The 15,831-nt window shown below is 36.0% G+C and overlaps 1 protein-coding gene and 1 pseudogene across 1 annotated transcript; one reads left to right on the top strand and one right to left on the bottom strand.

The window, feature by feature from the left end:
• LOC117628959 lies at nt 1–8,579 on the bottom strand (annotated as a pseudogene).
• Nucleotides 8,580–11,870: 3,291 nt separating this feature from the next.
• Nucleotides 11,871–13,208, top strand: LOC117628957. Its single transcript, XM_034361498.1, has 2 exons — nt 11,871–12,320; nt 12,408–13,208. Exons 1-2 carry the CDS (start codon nt 11,871–11,873, stop codon nt 13,206–13,208), a joined length of 1,251 nt encoding a protein of 416 aa, XP_034217389.1.
• Nucleotides 13,209–15,831: the final 2,623 nt, after the last annotated feature.

Genomic DNA, 15,831 nt, shown 5'->3' with positions numbered 1-15,831 from the left:
TTAGATAAAAAGTTACATACTATGAAGTTTCGTAGCCAGTTGAAGTTGCAAAGAATATGAGTGAAGAATTTCCCCACTTATTACAAGCATACAAATTCTACTGTTGAAGGAACCCTATTTTTAAGGTGCATATTAGCATGACGTCTTTCCTTTGCTTCCTTCTTCCTTTCTCTCTTTCCCGATTCTGATCCACTATGATGACAATCCCACGACCAGTAAGGAACAATAACAAGTTTTTCGAGAGCAACAACATTCTCCATCAAGAACATAACATGTTCGACAGCATTTGTACGACCACAATACCCAAATACTTCTACTACCTTGATGTAATGGTGGGGACATTTGGCAGCTTTCTTTATTTTTTTCCCCTCATTAGAATGGTGCTCCCAGAATCGCAACTGCATCAAGCAAACAATTTATTAATGGAACAAGAACCACAATTGAGTCTACATTAGATAAATAGAATCACCATTGACCTCATAAAGTCATAAGACCAATGGAACTACAAAAGACTATATACCTTCAACGCAAGTCTCTGCAAGTAAGGAGATGCCTTCATAAAAAACGATAATTGGTTAAGACTCAACTTGTAATCTCCTTCGACCGTTAACTCCAAATGCTTGAGATTTGGTAATATAGGAAAGGTGTAATCCTTATTGTACTCCTGAGAGCCAAAAAAGAGAGTGAGTAACTACATAATCAAACGAAACAAAGAGAAAAGAAAAACAACATATCATCATAAGAAATAAATACTAACCGCTTCTTGAGTATTGATCATGAGAGTCTCTAGCTGATAAAGACAACATGAAAGTTGGGTAAAGGCAAGTCTCATGAAAGCAGTGGAGGCACATAAACTAGCAATGTCATTATTTTGACTAGTAATGGCTACCTCAACTAGAGAGGGTACGTTACTGAGACGCAAGTCTATTGCAGTCCCGGTGTGAATAAAAGAAAGAAGGTTTGTGTTAGAAATTTCAACTCTTTTGAGGTCATCACATTCGTCTAGTTTTAAGTACTTCAATGCAATTGATGGACCGACAACTCTTAAGTTAACTAACTTTTCAACAAAAGACACTGATAATCGCTCAAGAAATGGGCACATTGACAAGAAGTGCTCTAGAATTTCTCCGGTCACATCAATAAAGTTCAAAGAAAGAACTTTGAGGGATTTAAGTCCAACACAATGCCTTGAAGCAAACCCTTCTTCGAGACCTAACAGTTTGCGGGGAAACATATATGAATCTTTGTTGACTCCATATTCCTTAACAAAATCCAAGACTAACACTTGAACTCTCTTTTTCAATGCAAATTCAATCCATTTATCAACGGAACTTGTAAAGCGGCGATCTAGATCGAAGCAAGCCCTAAATAGTTTGATGTTAGGGCCAGAATGTTGTTCCACTACACGATTGACCCAATTGACGTACCTATGGCTTTTCTTGTTTTGCAATGTTCGACTGTGGTATTTGAAGCCGATCAAAGTTTCCTCGGGATCAAAATCAAGTGTCAAAGTAGACCATGCCCAGGCATACCGCAAGTGCCTTGAGAGAACACTAGTAGCCACTGCTTCCTTTAGCGGCAAGAGAGACAATATACTACCAAGAATTTCATGTGGCAACTCGCTGATGCGGTCCATCAAATATGGCAGTAAGTTTTTACTCTTGTTAATACTAATCTAAAGGAGGTCTAAATCTAATTGACCTCGGCGTTAACACTTATCAGGCTGCCTTTGCCCGTTCGTTGTTGCACTTGTAAGGTTTTTAACCCCTTTTTTTTTTTCCCCCCTTTCTGATTAGAAATAGGATATAATCGTTTTTTCCCTTCAAAGACTGCGAACTTGGAATAGAATAGGTAGGGGCTCTGACACCGACTAGGAAACTTGGAATACAGTAGGCTGTGGGAATATGGTGGTGCTGTGGCGGTTTGATAACACAATTAATTTTGGGCTTTTAGGTTGCACTATTTTTTTTTGGGAGATTCACTATAATACCCAATATTGGAGCCTAAATTATAAAAAAACCCTATATGAAATGGACTTTAGAAACACACCCAAAACCCATTTACAACATAACAATAAGGCTTTTAACTTCTTTTAAATTACAAAACTGCCATTGATTTCTTAAAACAAACCCAACCCAAAAACCTCATAAAACAGCCCAAAACACTCAATGGGGTATCAAAGTAATTTAATAATTAAAATTAAATTCAATAGGGCCAGCTATTATTTTTTGGGTTTTTTTGGGGTATGTTTATAGAAATTAAATAGTGTAGGGTTTATTTATAGTTTTAGTGCTAAGAATGGGTATTTGACTAAATATCTCTTTCTTTTTTTTTTCTCTCATTGTTATGATATAAAAAATAATTCTATCTAACACATGTGGCAATTTAATTAATTTAAAAGATAACGGGGGAACATGAACAAGTTTCTAGGATTGGGAAGCACGAAAATACACAAACGGGGCAACAATAAACCACCCCCTCTTCTCTTCGTTTTGTATTTAGCTTAACACGTCATTTTTACAACTCAGATTTTACATAGGTAGCTACAACATGTAAAATATATTGCCAAAAATTGATTATTTTTTAAAAGATAAAAATGATTTGTGACATTCAATATTCATCTTAAATATACAAACGCACCAGGAACTTAAATGTTTATGGTAGGTCTCAAAGCCTAAGAAGTCCATTACGACCACCACTGCATATCCTTTTCCTCTCAAGGTCCGTAGCAATACATCTCCCCCGGATATCACAAGGTAGTGAGTGAGTAAAACAGGGGAAACAAATAGCCTTAACAAGCAGATGCATGCAGAATGGTAACATGCAGAAAGTAGGATTAGTGCATACCACAGCAACTGTTCTTTGTGGTGTTCGGTATAGTTGCCACCCAAACAATTTTGTTCCCGTGCTAGAGAAGCTACCAAGTCTCTCTTGAGGCCGATGGAATTATCAGCTGCTCCAATTCCTATTCAGTGTTCTACAGCGTTGATTGACAATATAGCAGCGGTGTGAACAGTAACATTTCTTGCGCATCTTATACCTCCTGCATACAAGCAACAGTAGCAATGGAAAGTGCTTACTTTTTATTCAACGGCAGTAATTCAAAGGGAAATTTAATCACTTTTATGAACTATGACATAATTATTTGATTAATTACACAAAATCTTGTAGAAAGAAACCAACCAACATTATCTTGTATTCCCTTGACTATTTTAATAGTCAACAGTACCAGTTGAACATGAAAGAATATGAAAAATGAAAATTCTAGAGTCAAGAGATAAAATGCTCATACCCTCCACATTTTCCCAAAAGGGGAGTAGCCCATCAGTTGAACCTGGAACAGAAATCACATGTTATAATTCCAATAGTTCTTATCGGCGCATGTGTTAAAGAATTGCGACCAAAAATCTTCGGAGCAATTTAGGAAAAATAACAGAGCAAATAGAATAGGAGTGCCAACCTGTAATTATTCCTTTGTCAAGTGTGGAATATTCAACGCTTAATATTGGGCCAGCATGCCATGCTAGAACACCATCACATGTTCCCCGAGAAATAGACCACATTCTTGCAGTTCAATCATCACTACCAGTTATAACTGTGTCTCCCTCCATTCTAATCGACCTGCATGATTGACATATAAAATACATGGCTACTTTAATAATTATTAATTATCAATAAAATACATATAAAAAAAAAGAATATATATATATATATATATATATATATATATATAAAAGCTATGTTCCTTTAGCTCACCAAATCCATTTTGTGTGCCCAACAAGCTTGTGCATTGCCTTTCCCGCACGAATAACCCAGATTTTTGCAATGCTGATAATCCAAGAACTCAGTGTATTCATTTCTAGGCATTAGTTGAATAAATTTCATAATGAAGCATGCTTAATCGTCAGTTCCGATATACATACCCATCTCGACCAGCAGCAAATCAAACATGACGTGGAAGAGCATACCCATCCTGAGTCTTAGATGCAGATTATCAAAAATCAAACAGATTTACAATGAGGAAGAGCATAATCTTGATGTGGAAGTGAGTCTTACCCATCCTGAGTCCCGATATAAATACCCATCCTGAGTCTTAGATGCAGATTATCAAAAATCAAACATGCGTGGAAAAGCATAATCTTAGCAACAGATTTACCTGAAGAGCCATCAGAGGTCCACTTACGAACACCACTGAAAGAGGTGGATTTGGATGCAGTATCCCTGCTAAACATGCTCTGAACCCAGCTCCTTGCAACACCAGAAGCCTCAGCAGGCTGCTGATTCTCAACTGTGGTATCTTTTGAATGTGGAGATGCTAAACCATGAGACAACATGAGGCTCGACAGCAGTGATTCCCCAATAACCAATGCGTAGTTGCACAACATGCGACAAGAACCCTCTCAGCTGTATCTGAAAATACATAATTAAGGAATATCATCAGCAATGAATCAAAAAACCAAAGGACACTTCAGTTGCATGCATACAGAAGACAGAACCAACAGCTGAGCACCTAATCTCATACAGAAAAGAAGACGAGGATACCATTATGACCTTAAGTAGAACAGTAGAAACTGAAAGAAAGAAACAAGTTACTTACAAATTGTTGCAGAATTCAAAAAAATTTATTTCAGGCTTATTTGGCTAGATTGGTTGCAGTCAGTTAGCTCTCAAGGATTGTCCTTGCTAGCCTTCTGTGGCCCTTGCTCTTGTTTCTGCTGTTTTGTTTGTCCTTTTTCTTTTTCCTCTGTTGTGGCCTTCTTGGCCACTTTTGTTCCTTTTGGTTACTTCCAATAAAATTTCGTTTCCTTTAAAATTAAAAAAACGTTACTTACAAATTGTGTGTATCCAATGTTGTTCTTCTCTCCTATTGTTTCAATCGTGTACCAAGCATCAGTATCAGGAAGGCCCAATCCATCAGCCTTCATGTTGACAAAAAACAAACTCATAATCAAACTAATTAAAACAAATGTAAAAGTTGAGAAGAGCCAGGAAATGTGTAAACATAAAAGACGAAACAAATGTAAAACTTTAGCTGTGTAGTCACCAGAGAAGCATAGTTGGCCAACCTGATGTAACAACGGAAAACAAACATTACTTTGCAAAGATTACATCTCACATGAACAAGATTTCATTTTCATCTGCAACAAATTGTCATGTATATATTCCTAGAGGATAATCCACTTGCTGCAGCAAGGATCTGCCACCTCTTTTCGTCTTGCTCTTCTGTCCTAATGTGTGAGGGAAACCTATCATATGTGTATTTGGCACCTGATCCTAAAATCCATAGAAAACGAGGAAACAATTAACACCATATCAAGCTTAATATCTGTAATATCTTCTTCTCTTGACATAATTTTCAATCTTAAATAAAAAGCAAATCAAATTCACCTGATGCTCCCATATCCGTATCTGCAATTGTTATAATGTTAGACTCTACCAAATTTGATGGAAGAATTGAAAAAGGATTCTGGCCTCTTCTAATTGCATCTTGTAACTTGTCCAGTAGGTTATTAGTGTTTTCGTCAGAACCCATTCCTCTTTCCAGATAATCCATGAAACCCATGGGAATGTAGGAACTGTGTTAACTGTAAATACAACCAAAGAAATAAGTCTCAACAAGAATAATCATCACAATAATTACAATCACGAACATAACTACATTAGTCATACCAATTACTATAATTATGTCTAGCAATTAGATCTACCCATAATTACTAAATGTGAGTTGATATCTTGAAGATACAGATGGGTGCAATGAACATAAATACCATGGGTTCTGGTGGTTGGCCAATCGACCGAGGCCGCATCGTCAAGAATGCTTGAGTGTAGAAGACATGAGCAGCAGAAACTTCCTTCGGAAAAAAAAAAAAAACACAATTCCACCAAATAAAATTTAAAGGAAACTACAAAGACAAATGAATAGACCAATTCACACACCAAATTAGATAAAAAGTTACATACTATGAAGTTTCGGTAGCCACTTAAAAGTGATGCAAAGAACTTTAAGAACACTAACCTGCACATGAAATCAAATGCAAAGAATATGTGTGAATACTTAACACTCTCCAAATATTCGGGCTTAAGAAACAACTAACAAGCCATTAGCTCAGAGGGAAGACATAGCTTCAAGACCTCTTCATCATTAAAGTTTAAACTTTAAGAAAAATAAAAGAAGTGAATAACAATGACTACACTGATGTTTGTTGAAGTCTATGAAAAGCTTATAATCTGCAAAGTCGGCCACAAAATTTAAAATAAATCAAGGCAAAATTGCCCTTTCAGTCTTTTACAACAAAAGTGGAACCCCTACATTTATTTCGCTAATACTTCATAATTATTTTAAATGGCACCCGACTATCACCTAGGTTGAAGGTCATGACCCTCTCCCCAAGGTTTGTTGACACCTTCAGGATATTGCTCAGGCAAACTATATAAACCATCCTTCATCTGATCTATCGCACCCCACAACATTGGAATGCAATAATTTTTTGATCTCCCCACGCAAATCGCCTAATTCTGGCTCTGGGATAGGAGGTATATCTTCCGTCGTTGTGATACGATTACACTCAAGGTCAACAACAACTACCTAGAACCACAAGGGGAAGACAAGAAAACAGATACTACATCACTAACTTTCTTACATGCTACAAAATTTCATCATGATTTTGCAGTCTTGTGGAAAACATGAAAGAGGAAATCACAGAAAAAGAAACCAAAACAAAGATAGAGACCAAAAGAAGGTAAGAAGGGTGAGCTGTAAGAGATATGCAAGATTGTAAAGAATAGAAAACCTAAGCCTAAGTAATTATACAATATACAGCCACGAATTCCTGTGATAGGTACTTTGACCAAATAAAGGTAGAATGAAGGGTTAGGATGAGATCCAAAGGTTTCCCAGCATATTGTTATTAACTTATAAGCTTCGCTGTTGGGAACCTAACAACCATATAACACATACAAAAGACCATGAGATATATTGTTCAACCAGCACATGTAAATTAATAACTATAAATTGACAAAAATGCAGTTTATGCAGAACAACTTACACCATCGATGGCCAGAGTAGATGTATCAACGCCTGAATGGAGACCCATCATTTATAGCATAGCCGCATCAATACAGTCTACTCCACTGAAAAAGAGTAACAGAATGTAGACTTGCTTCCGCATAATAAACATGCACAAATTAGACAAGAGTCAAATACAGGAAGCATACAAGTAATGCTAAAGCATTATTTATTCCATTTTGAACAAAAAAATAAGTTCTTTTGAAAATGTTGGAATGTTAAAAATTTGCCACCATAATGACAAAAACTAAATGAAGCACAAGTAAAGGGGAACATATTTTCCTAGACCCATTAAAAGCAGAAGGCAGACGCATTCAACTAAAAAAGAAGAAAACAATGAGGCTGTGCATCAACATCAGAAGAAAATAATTCCTCTAGAGTATTCCTAAGTAAACGAAAGCTAGGCGATGGAGAAACTAGACAGATACACTTATCTGCAAATGAATTTGCAGGTACACAATAAGCTTCAGCAATATCCTCGCTGACTGGATCCCGGAACGCAATGCAACTAACATAAATTTTTGTCTCATCACCATCTGCACAAAATTAGGAAAACACCCATAGGAACAAACAACAAGACATGGGTACATCCACACCTGCAAGAAAGCAACTAACTATGAAATGATCATTAAACAAAAAGGAAACATATTAATGTTAAACAGAAAACACATAACTCTGTCTAAAGAGTTGTTTAAACCAACTAATCAGGAGAAACCACTGGAATAATGCCTCTGATACACTCTGAAGCTTTTATGCGACAACGCTAACTTAAAGAAGTGGTTAAATTCTACATTTTCTTGCGCAACTTTAATAACAAGGAAGGAAACACATTCTTGAAGAATGCATAGAGCAGAGCTTAGAGCTTAAATACAAGTGAGAACAATGGGGTAGCTCCGTGGAATCGTGTAGGCGTCATTGGAATCATAGCCTGATGAATAGAACAAAACACCAGCTGGAAACGCACACTGAAACAGAAAACAAGAAAGGCACACAATCATCCAGATGATTCATAAGGCGCAGCTGAAATTGAATGAAACAAAAATGGATTTAGGAAAATAAACAGAAGAAGAGAAGAGAAGCACAAATAGAAAGCAGCGAAGATTGGTGCTTATGGTTGGGAGCTGAGGAGGAGTAGGGTACTGGTCCAGAAGAGACGGCAGGTAGAATGTACAAACAGACAGATGAAAGAAGAAGAGAAGAGAAGCAGAAATAGAAAAAGCAGCGAAGATTGGTGCTTATGGTTGGGAGCTGAGGAGGAGGAGGGTACTGGTCCAGAAGAGACGGCAGGTAGACTGTACAAAACAGACAAATGAATTTGAGAGAGAGAGAGAGAGAGAGAGAGAGAGAGAGAGAGAGAGAGAGTTGGAGGTTGAGATCTGGTTCAGGGGATAGAAAATGAAGGACGACTTGAGATTCAATTCAGCCTCTGAAGCTCTCTCACACGACAGGAAGTTGAACACAGGGCTGTTCTGTTCTGATCCTCTCCCACTCGATCAGTACCAGAACGACATGTAATTTGAGGGCTTGTTTCCTAAAACAAAAATGTTAGGCCTGTTCCGTAATAAGGGGTTTTTTTCATTTTCAAAAAATAAAAATGAGGCAAAAATATGTTTGGGGGTCTAAAAATAGAAAACATTGAGAATGTTTTCATAAAATAAAAACAAGTTCATGTGTACTTATAGAAAACATAAAAAAGTTGTTTTCGTTCTCATAAAAAACGTTTTCATAACACTCAAAATTGGCACATTCATCATATAATTACCTAAAAATGTACAAATGAATTTTATTAATTTGATTGGGTTAAAGAGTTTATATAGTGATAATAATTTAGAAAGATTATGATTTAGAAGATTATAAAGCACATTTTAAGATTAATCAATTAGTTTCAACGAACTCATCTTTAATATTATATAAAATAAAGAAATTTACTTTTATTATTGAGTCAAGTTGATGGGGAAACTGAGAATCCTCATCTTCAAAATGATACAATACTAAAACGAAAGATGAACCCTTGTGCTTGCCGTTCCCCACACGCCGTGCTCTCCCTCGTCCTCGTCCCTTTACCTTTCTTGTAATTTGTTCAATTATTGGCATAAATTAAAAGGATCTGAATTAAGGGCAATATCCTCATTTGCTAATTGTCCTATTTGGTCATCATTAATAAGTTAAGAATCATTTCGCAATCCCTCAACCAGGGGTGGGCGCGGCCCAGTCGGATTTTCACCTCACACTGAAATCAATACTACTCAACCGGTGCAGTTTGGTCCCCTTTTTTTTATCTAATATTTTTTAAATATATTTTTCAACAAAAAACATTTACAAATTCCAACTGAAAATTTATTTTTTTGGCTTAAAAATTCACAAATGACTCAATTTCATATAAAGAGAGACGATTGAGCCTAGAAAAGAGAAGTCCTTTGAAGTTGGGCTTGTGGAAATATTAGTTATAGGATTAAAAATTTAGTATTGGGCTTATAAAAAATTTTAAAAAATTTTAAAAATCACAACTAGTGTGGTCCCATTTTGTAAGGTGTGAAACCGGCACCAAAACACGTTTGAACCTGTCCAGTCTGATTCTGATAGAACCTGACCCGAATTCCCCCTCGGAATCCTTGTCAAACCCTGTTACCTGTCCGGCATCCAACCAATGCTGGACCCACCTACTATTTTACCATCTTCCCTGCATTCATAAAGTTAAAAAGGTTAAGATGTCTACTGAAATTCGGTAGAGTATCCCCTTAAAAACGAACATTTACCAAATTATTTTCACCTGTAAATATCACAGTTTAATATTTCCAAACTTTAGCATGCACAATCCTAACACACACAATTTACCAGATGGGCCTCCAGCCTCAAATTCAACCTTACCAGGGCAATATTATCGCAATCTACTTTCTTACTTTATAAATAGCCACAAATTCCAAAGCATAACTCAACCGTTTATTTTGCGGTTGCACCTAGGTTGTCTATGTACTCTTACTGAGGGATCAAGCCATACGTAGTTCTTTCTTACTAAAAACAATCACGATTCATATAATGAAATATTGAATCAAACTCGAGTTTTTAACCAACCATTTATTCTTTATCTTTATATTACAACACAATCCAAATCCAAAATAAACCAAGTTTCAGACTAAATCTTTTACCAAAAACCATACCTGCAACTATCCTTATAGCGCATATCCTGCTATCGCCCACCAAGGGGTATATCATCAAATTCAAAGGCGACAGATATGTTTCTGAAGGCAACCAATTAATGGGGGAAACTAGCCAACCTCCTGTGTAGACAAGTTGGATAGGTGGCTGTGGAAAATCTTGGTCGAACACCTGCAGAGAAATCTTAATGCAGGTACAGGCAAATTACTGGTCGGACACCCACATAAGCAGGTACAGGCAATACACTGGCCGAACATCTATAGAGTAATTTCCATGTAGGTACATGCAATATCCATTGGCCTGACACCCACAAAAGCGGGAACATGCAATATACTGGCCGGACATCCATATAAATAGGTACAGGCAATATACTGGCCGGACACTTATAGAGTAATCTCCATGTAGGTACAAGCAATTCTAGTCATGTGCACAGACTCTACCGAAGGCAACCAACCCAATTCCCAAATCCTTTCTCAAAACTGTCATAAAAATTCCCTGCTTCCACAAACCCACTTCCTTTTTTAAACCATAATAAAACCCTAAGAAGAACGAAGACCAGCGTATCTCGTGTCCGATATGCTGGGAGACACGATACGTAGAGGATACGCTGAGATAAGCACGAGATACTTATCCGAGTCAACGGATACAGTCAATCACAAAAGGATACGCGTATTTGACAAGACAGATACGGGTATCCCAATTTGAAGATACAATTTAGGAAAAAAATTCGTAAAAAAAATAGAATTTGACACAACTATGAAGTCTTGAACAACACGGGATACCTGTTTTGGAACTTTGAAGATCTTTTCCTGCAGATCTTCATCTTCTTTATATAAATAAAGAAGGAAAACCATACCGCCACCACCCATCAACTTCTTCTTCTTCATCAAATCTTCACACAAATAAAAGAACCCAAGTTCTTCAATTCATCTGGTGGTCATGGTGGTTAGATTATTCGCAAATTTTCATTATGTCAATTTCTCTTTCTCAAGCTGCTCTTTCTAATCTGTGTTTTTGGAGGCCGTCGGTATGTTTACCTCTCTCTCTCTCTCTCTCTCTCTCTCTCTCTCTCTTAGTGTTTTATGGTCAAGCTTTTTATTTTGTCCTTATACACATATATTATTATTATTATATTATATGTACCAAGTTGGTATACCTGCAAGTTCACATGTTGAGATTTCATATTATTATTATTATTAATGGCACAACTGATCTGTCAGTTGGGTTCTCTTATTATTATTATTATATTTCATATATGTAGCCATCATATGGTATACCTGCAAGTTCACATGTATGTCTTAGCTATTATATTACATAATCAAACCACCACCCTCCCTTTCACGTGGCAACAAATTTGATTGTTATAAATAAATAAAAATTGTGGTTAGGTAATTTAATAATATTATATTTAATATGTTGATTTTTTTTTATATTCAGGAACACGAGTCATTCGGATAATAATGCAAGTGCTAATGTTAATCCTACTGAGAACAATGAAATCGAGATAGACGATCATGCGCCATTATGGAAGTATGTTAAAAGGCTTGACAAGTTAGGAAAATGAGGAGGAAATACTATGTTTGAATGCAATTATTGTCATAATACTTACAAAGGCTCCTACTCTAGGGTCAAGTTTCATTTGTTGAAAATGTCGGGCAACGGGATTGCACCTTGTAAAAAGGTTACTGATGAAGTTTTTGCAAAAATGAAAAGACCTGTGAGAGAATGTGAACACTGGTTGAAAAATGCAGCTCCAAGACAAGTGTCTTTGCCTAATATTGGTTCTTTACTTTGTTCTTCTATGTCTAATGTTGAGCAAAAGAAGAGAGATGGAATGAATGGGCCTTTTAATAGAGCTTTTCAAAATGAGGCTAGAGAACAATGTGACGCTGAAGTTGCAAGGATGTTTTATACAGGTGGATTGTCCTTCCACCTGGCAAGGAATCCACATTATCGAAACTCCTATTTTCGTGCTTCTACGCTTCCAGGATATGTTCCACCAGGTTACAATGCACTAAGAACTACTCTTTTGCAACAAGAGAAGGGGCACGTTGAGCAATGTTTACAACCAATCAAGAGTACATGGAGCACTAAAGGTGTAAGTGTGTGTAGTGTGGACAGATTCACAAAGAAGACCACTTATTAACATTGTAACAACTTATGAGAGCGGCCTATGTTCTTGAAGGGAATTAATTGTGACGTAAAGTACAAGGACAAACATTGTATTACTAACTTTCTTATCGACTCCATTAAGGAAATTGGTTATCAAAATGAGGTTCAAGTAATTACTGACAATGCTCCAGTTTGTAGAGCTGCTAGATTATTTGTTAAGGCTAGATATCCCAATATATTTTGGACACTATGTGTGGTTCACACTCTTAATCTTGTTTTGAAGAGCATATGTTCACCAAAACAAAATGACGATTGGTATGATAAATGTAGTTGGATTTCAGAGATTGTTGCTGATGTTGGGTACATAAAATTTTTTATTGTGAACCATAATATGAGATTGACTATGTATAAGGACCACTGCAAATTGAAGTTGCTCTCCATTGCTGAAACAAGGCTTGCGTCTACACTTGTGATGATTGGAAGATTTAAGGAAGTAAAGGAAGGTCTAGAACAAATGGTGATTAGTCCAAACTGGTTCTTATATAAAGAGGATGATATTGGCAAAGCAAGAGCAGTGAAGGAAAAGATATTGGATGAAGACTTTTGGGATGAGATTGATTATATACGTTCATTTACAGCTTCTATATATGAGATGATTAGGATGGTTGACACAGATAAACCTTCTCTTCATTTGGTTTATGAGTGGTGGGATACCATGATAGAGAAGGTGAAGGCAGCCACCTGTAGGACAGAGCACAAGCAACTGCATGAACAAAGCGACTTTTTTGATGTGGTGTATCACATTATACTGGAGCGATGGACTAAGAGTAGCACACCACTCCATTGTTTGGCACATTCTTTAAATCCTAAGTAAGTATTATGTGGTTATTTCCTTTTAAAGTATTTAATCTACTTTTCATACTGTGATAATTTTATAAAATAATACCACACTTTACTTTTAGGTTTTATAATCTAGAATGGCTGCAAGAGGATCCTAGTCTTGTTGCTCTACACCAAGATGCCGAGATTACAAGGGAAAGAAAAAAAAATGTCTTGAGACATACTTTTCAGATGACCGGGCTAGAAGAGATATCAATGTGGAGTATGCCTCTTTTTCAATATGCCTCTTTTTCAATGTGCTTAGATGACTTTGGAGCTATTGATATTATGAATGATAGGTTTCACATGGAACCAATGGTGTGATGGATTTTTCATGGATCTTCAACACCAAATCTCCAATCCATAGCTTTGAAGCTACTTGGACAACCTTGTTCCTCCTCATGTTGTGAGAGAAATTGGAGTACATATAGTTTCATCCATTCAATTTTATTAATATTCAAAACACTATTTTAATACTTAAGGAATATACAACCTCTGAAACTCCCATAAGACAAGATAATAAAATCCAAAACACCATATTTAAATTTCCCAAAACCATAGCCCATCAATATATACATACCAATTCCGACAATCTCAAAGATATTGAAATTCAAAGTCCGATAACCACATAAACTAATGCACCAAAACCAAGATTCATATCATACCCACAATCACTATAATCCTTTATAAATAATATTAATAGCACTAATAATAACAATAATAATAATAATAAGCATTCTCGAAATTCCCATAATCACGATAATATACCATTTAGCAACCAAAATTCATAACCCTTATTATTCACTTTTCAAGACAACCTTTTAAAACCTGCATCAATATCCAATGTACCCATAACCCAAAAACATAGACATACATTTGAGTATAAACATATAATCAACATTTAATTAGATCCTTATTGACACCAAACCCCTCTATCAAGCCATAAGTGAATTATAATAACAATCATCAAAATAAAACGATAATAAAAATAATAACAATATATAAACGGAAAGTCTCGTGTCGCATGGTAAAGGTCGAAACCGAACTGATAGCTCGCTTTTATAACCTCATTAACCAAAATACCCACTACCAAACAAATCAATTTCCCACCAATATCACTACTACACCCAATATCGCAACAACAAAACAAATCTAAGTTTTCAACAATACGCCATGACCACCATTGAAAATCCCACGTATTTATCATTGGCGAACAATTTCAGTAATACTATCCGGTATTATAAGGCCACAATCGAAACATACACCCAAGCCTATAATTTCCATAAACTTAACGTGTATGCATAACTTTGGAAAAGGTCCTAAAGCCATTCTAGTACTTCCCAAAGGATGAGGCGGTCTCAAAAGACCCGTGGTCAACAGTTGGTCAAACTTCTTTTTTTTGGTCAATCGGACCCATGACCTCCGATTCGAAAATTCCTACGGGTTCAATAAAGTTTCCTAAATACGTCCTGCAAGTTTGGTCTAGATCGAGAGGTGATCGCTCTAGATCCTCACGATCAGACGGTCACCGTTTTAGTGAGTCATTTTGGCATATGTCTCATATTGTGATTTAGAGTTCATATGTTAGTATTGCAAATAATAGTAATAAACCTGCTTACTATCTTAAAATTAAAAGGATGATGGCTAGCCTATAACATGTGATGTAGGATATGGGTGAATTGAGTATTTAGGTTGTTTTAACGGAAGTGAAAACAATGGAAAACAAAAATAGAACAAACGGGATAGGTCTGGAATCACTCTAGGGGTTTGGCTTCACACCAAGTAGTCTCCAATCTCTGAAAAATAAACTTTTTTTTTATATCTCAACGGCTCAACTTCATAATGAATTACATGAGAGGGGTATTTATAGGGGTATTTATAGTGAAGTAAAACCTAGAGACAATAGGATAAAAAAAAAAATCCCTTACTAAAACAGAAATTCTAACCTAATAAAATAGGAAACTTATAAATCCTACTGAAATCTGGAAAACTTAAAAATCTTACTAAAATTTGGAAAACTTAGAGAACAATTTAAAAACTAATCGCAGGAATAAAAAATTGCCAAATTTAAAGACCAAATTAAATGACTTCCTCTTCCATCTTTTTCTTTTGTAAACCCTAATGGGTTTGACAAAGATGTCCTCATCAATATGCTTATAGGAAATTGAAAATGTTGTTTTTAAGGGTAAGTGTATTGAAGCCCATGAAGAATCAATCCATGAACAAACTTGGCCCATATTCTTGGCTAAATGGCTAAATAGGTACATTATGAACCCATGTTTAATGCCCAACACCATTGCATCTTCTTAACTAAATGGTTGAATAGGTGTACTAGGAACCCATGTTTAACATATCTTTTTGGCCTCCCCTTATATATATATAAACTTCAATCCCTAGAAATCAAATTTGGGGCTGCAGCACCAAATTTGATTAAACGGCTAACCAATATGGCCCAACAATTCCAAAGAGTGATTTGAAAACACAACGAAATTGAAGCTTTATGCAAAGTTTGGTTTCGATAAGTGAACAATCATGCATTTTGTCATGTTAGTATGACTATGAGATTGTAGTAAAATCAAAATTTGGATACGAAGTTGGCACTTCAAAAAATTTAGATA

This window comes from Prunus dulcis, chromosome 5, assembly GCF_902201215.1.
Source record: "Prunus dulcis chromosome 5, ALMONDv2, whole genome shotgun sequence".
NCBI classification, from domain to species: Eukaryota; Viridiplantae; Streptophyta; class Magnoliopsida; order Rosales; family Rosaceae; genus Prunus; species Prunus dulcis.
The sequence above is the reverse complement of the archived record's forward strand: the minus strand, read 5'-3'. Positions and strand labels throughout refer to the sequence as shown.

Excerpts from the sequence above, each read along its gene's own strand:
- LOC117628957 (XM_034361498.1), top strand. The coding sequence starts at position 11,871 with ATGTCGGGCAACGGGATTGCACCTTGTAAAAAGGTTACTGATGAAGTT. Across the intron at positions 12,321-12,407 it reads GTACATGGAGCACTAAAGGT|GGAATTAATTGTGACGTAAA; the intron begins GTAAGTGTGTGT and ends ATGTTCTTGAAG.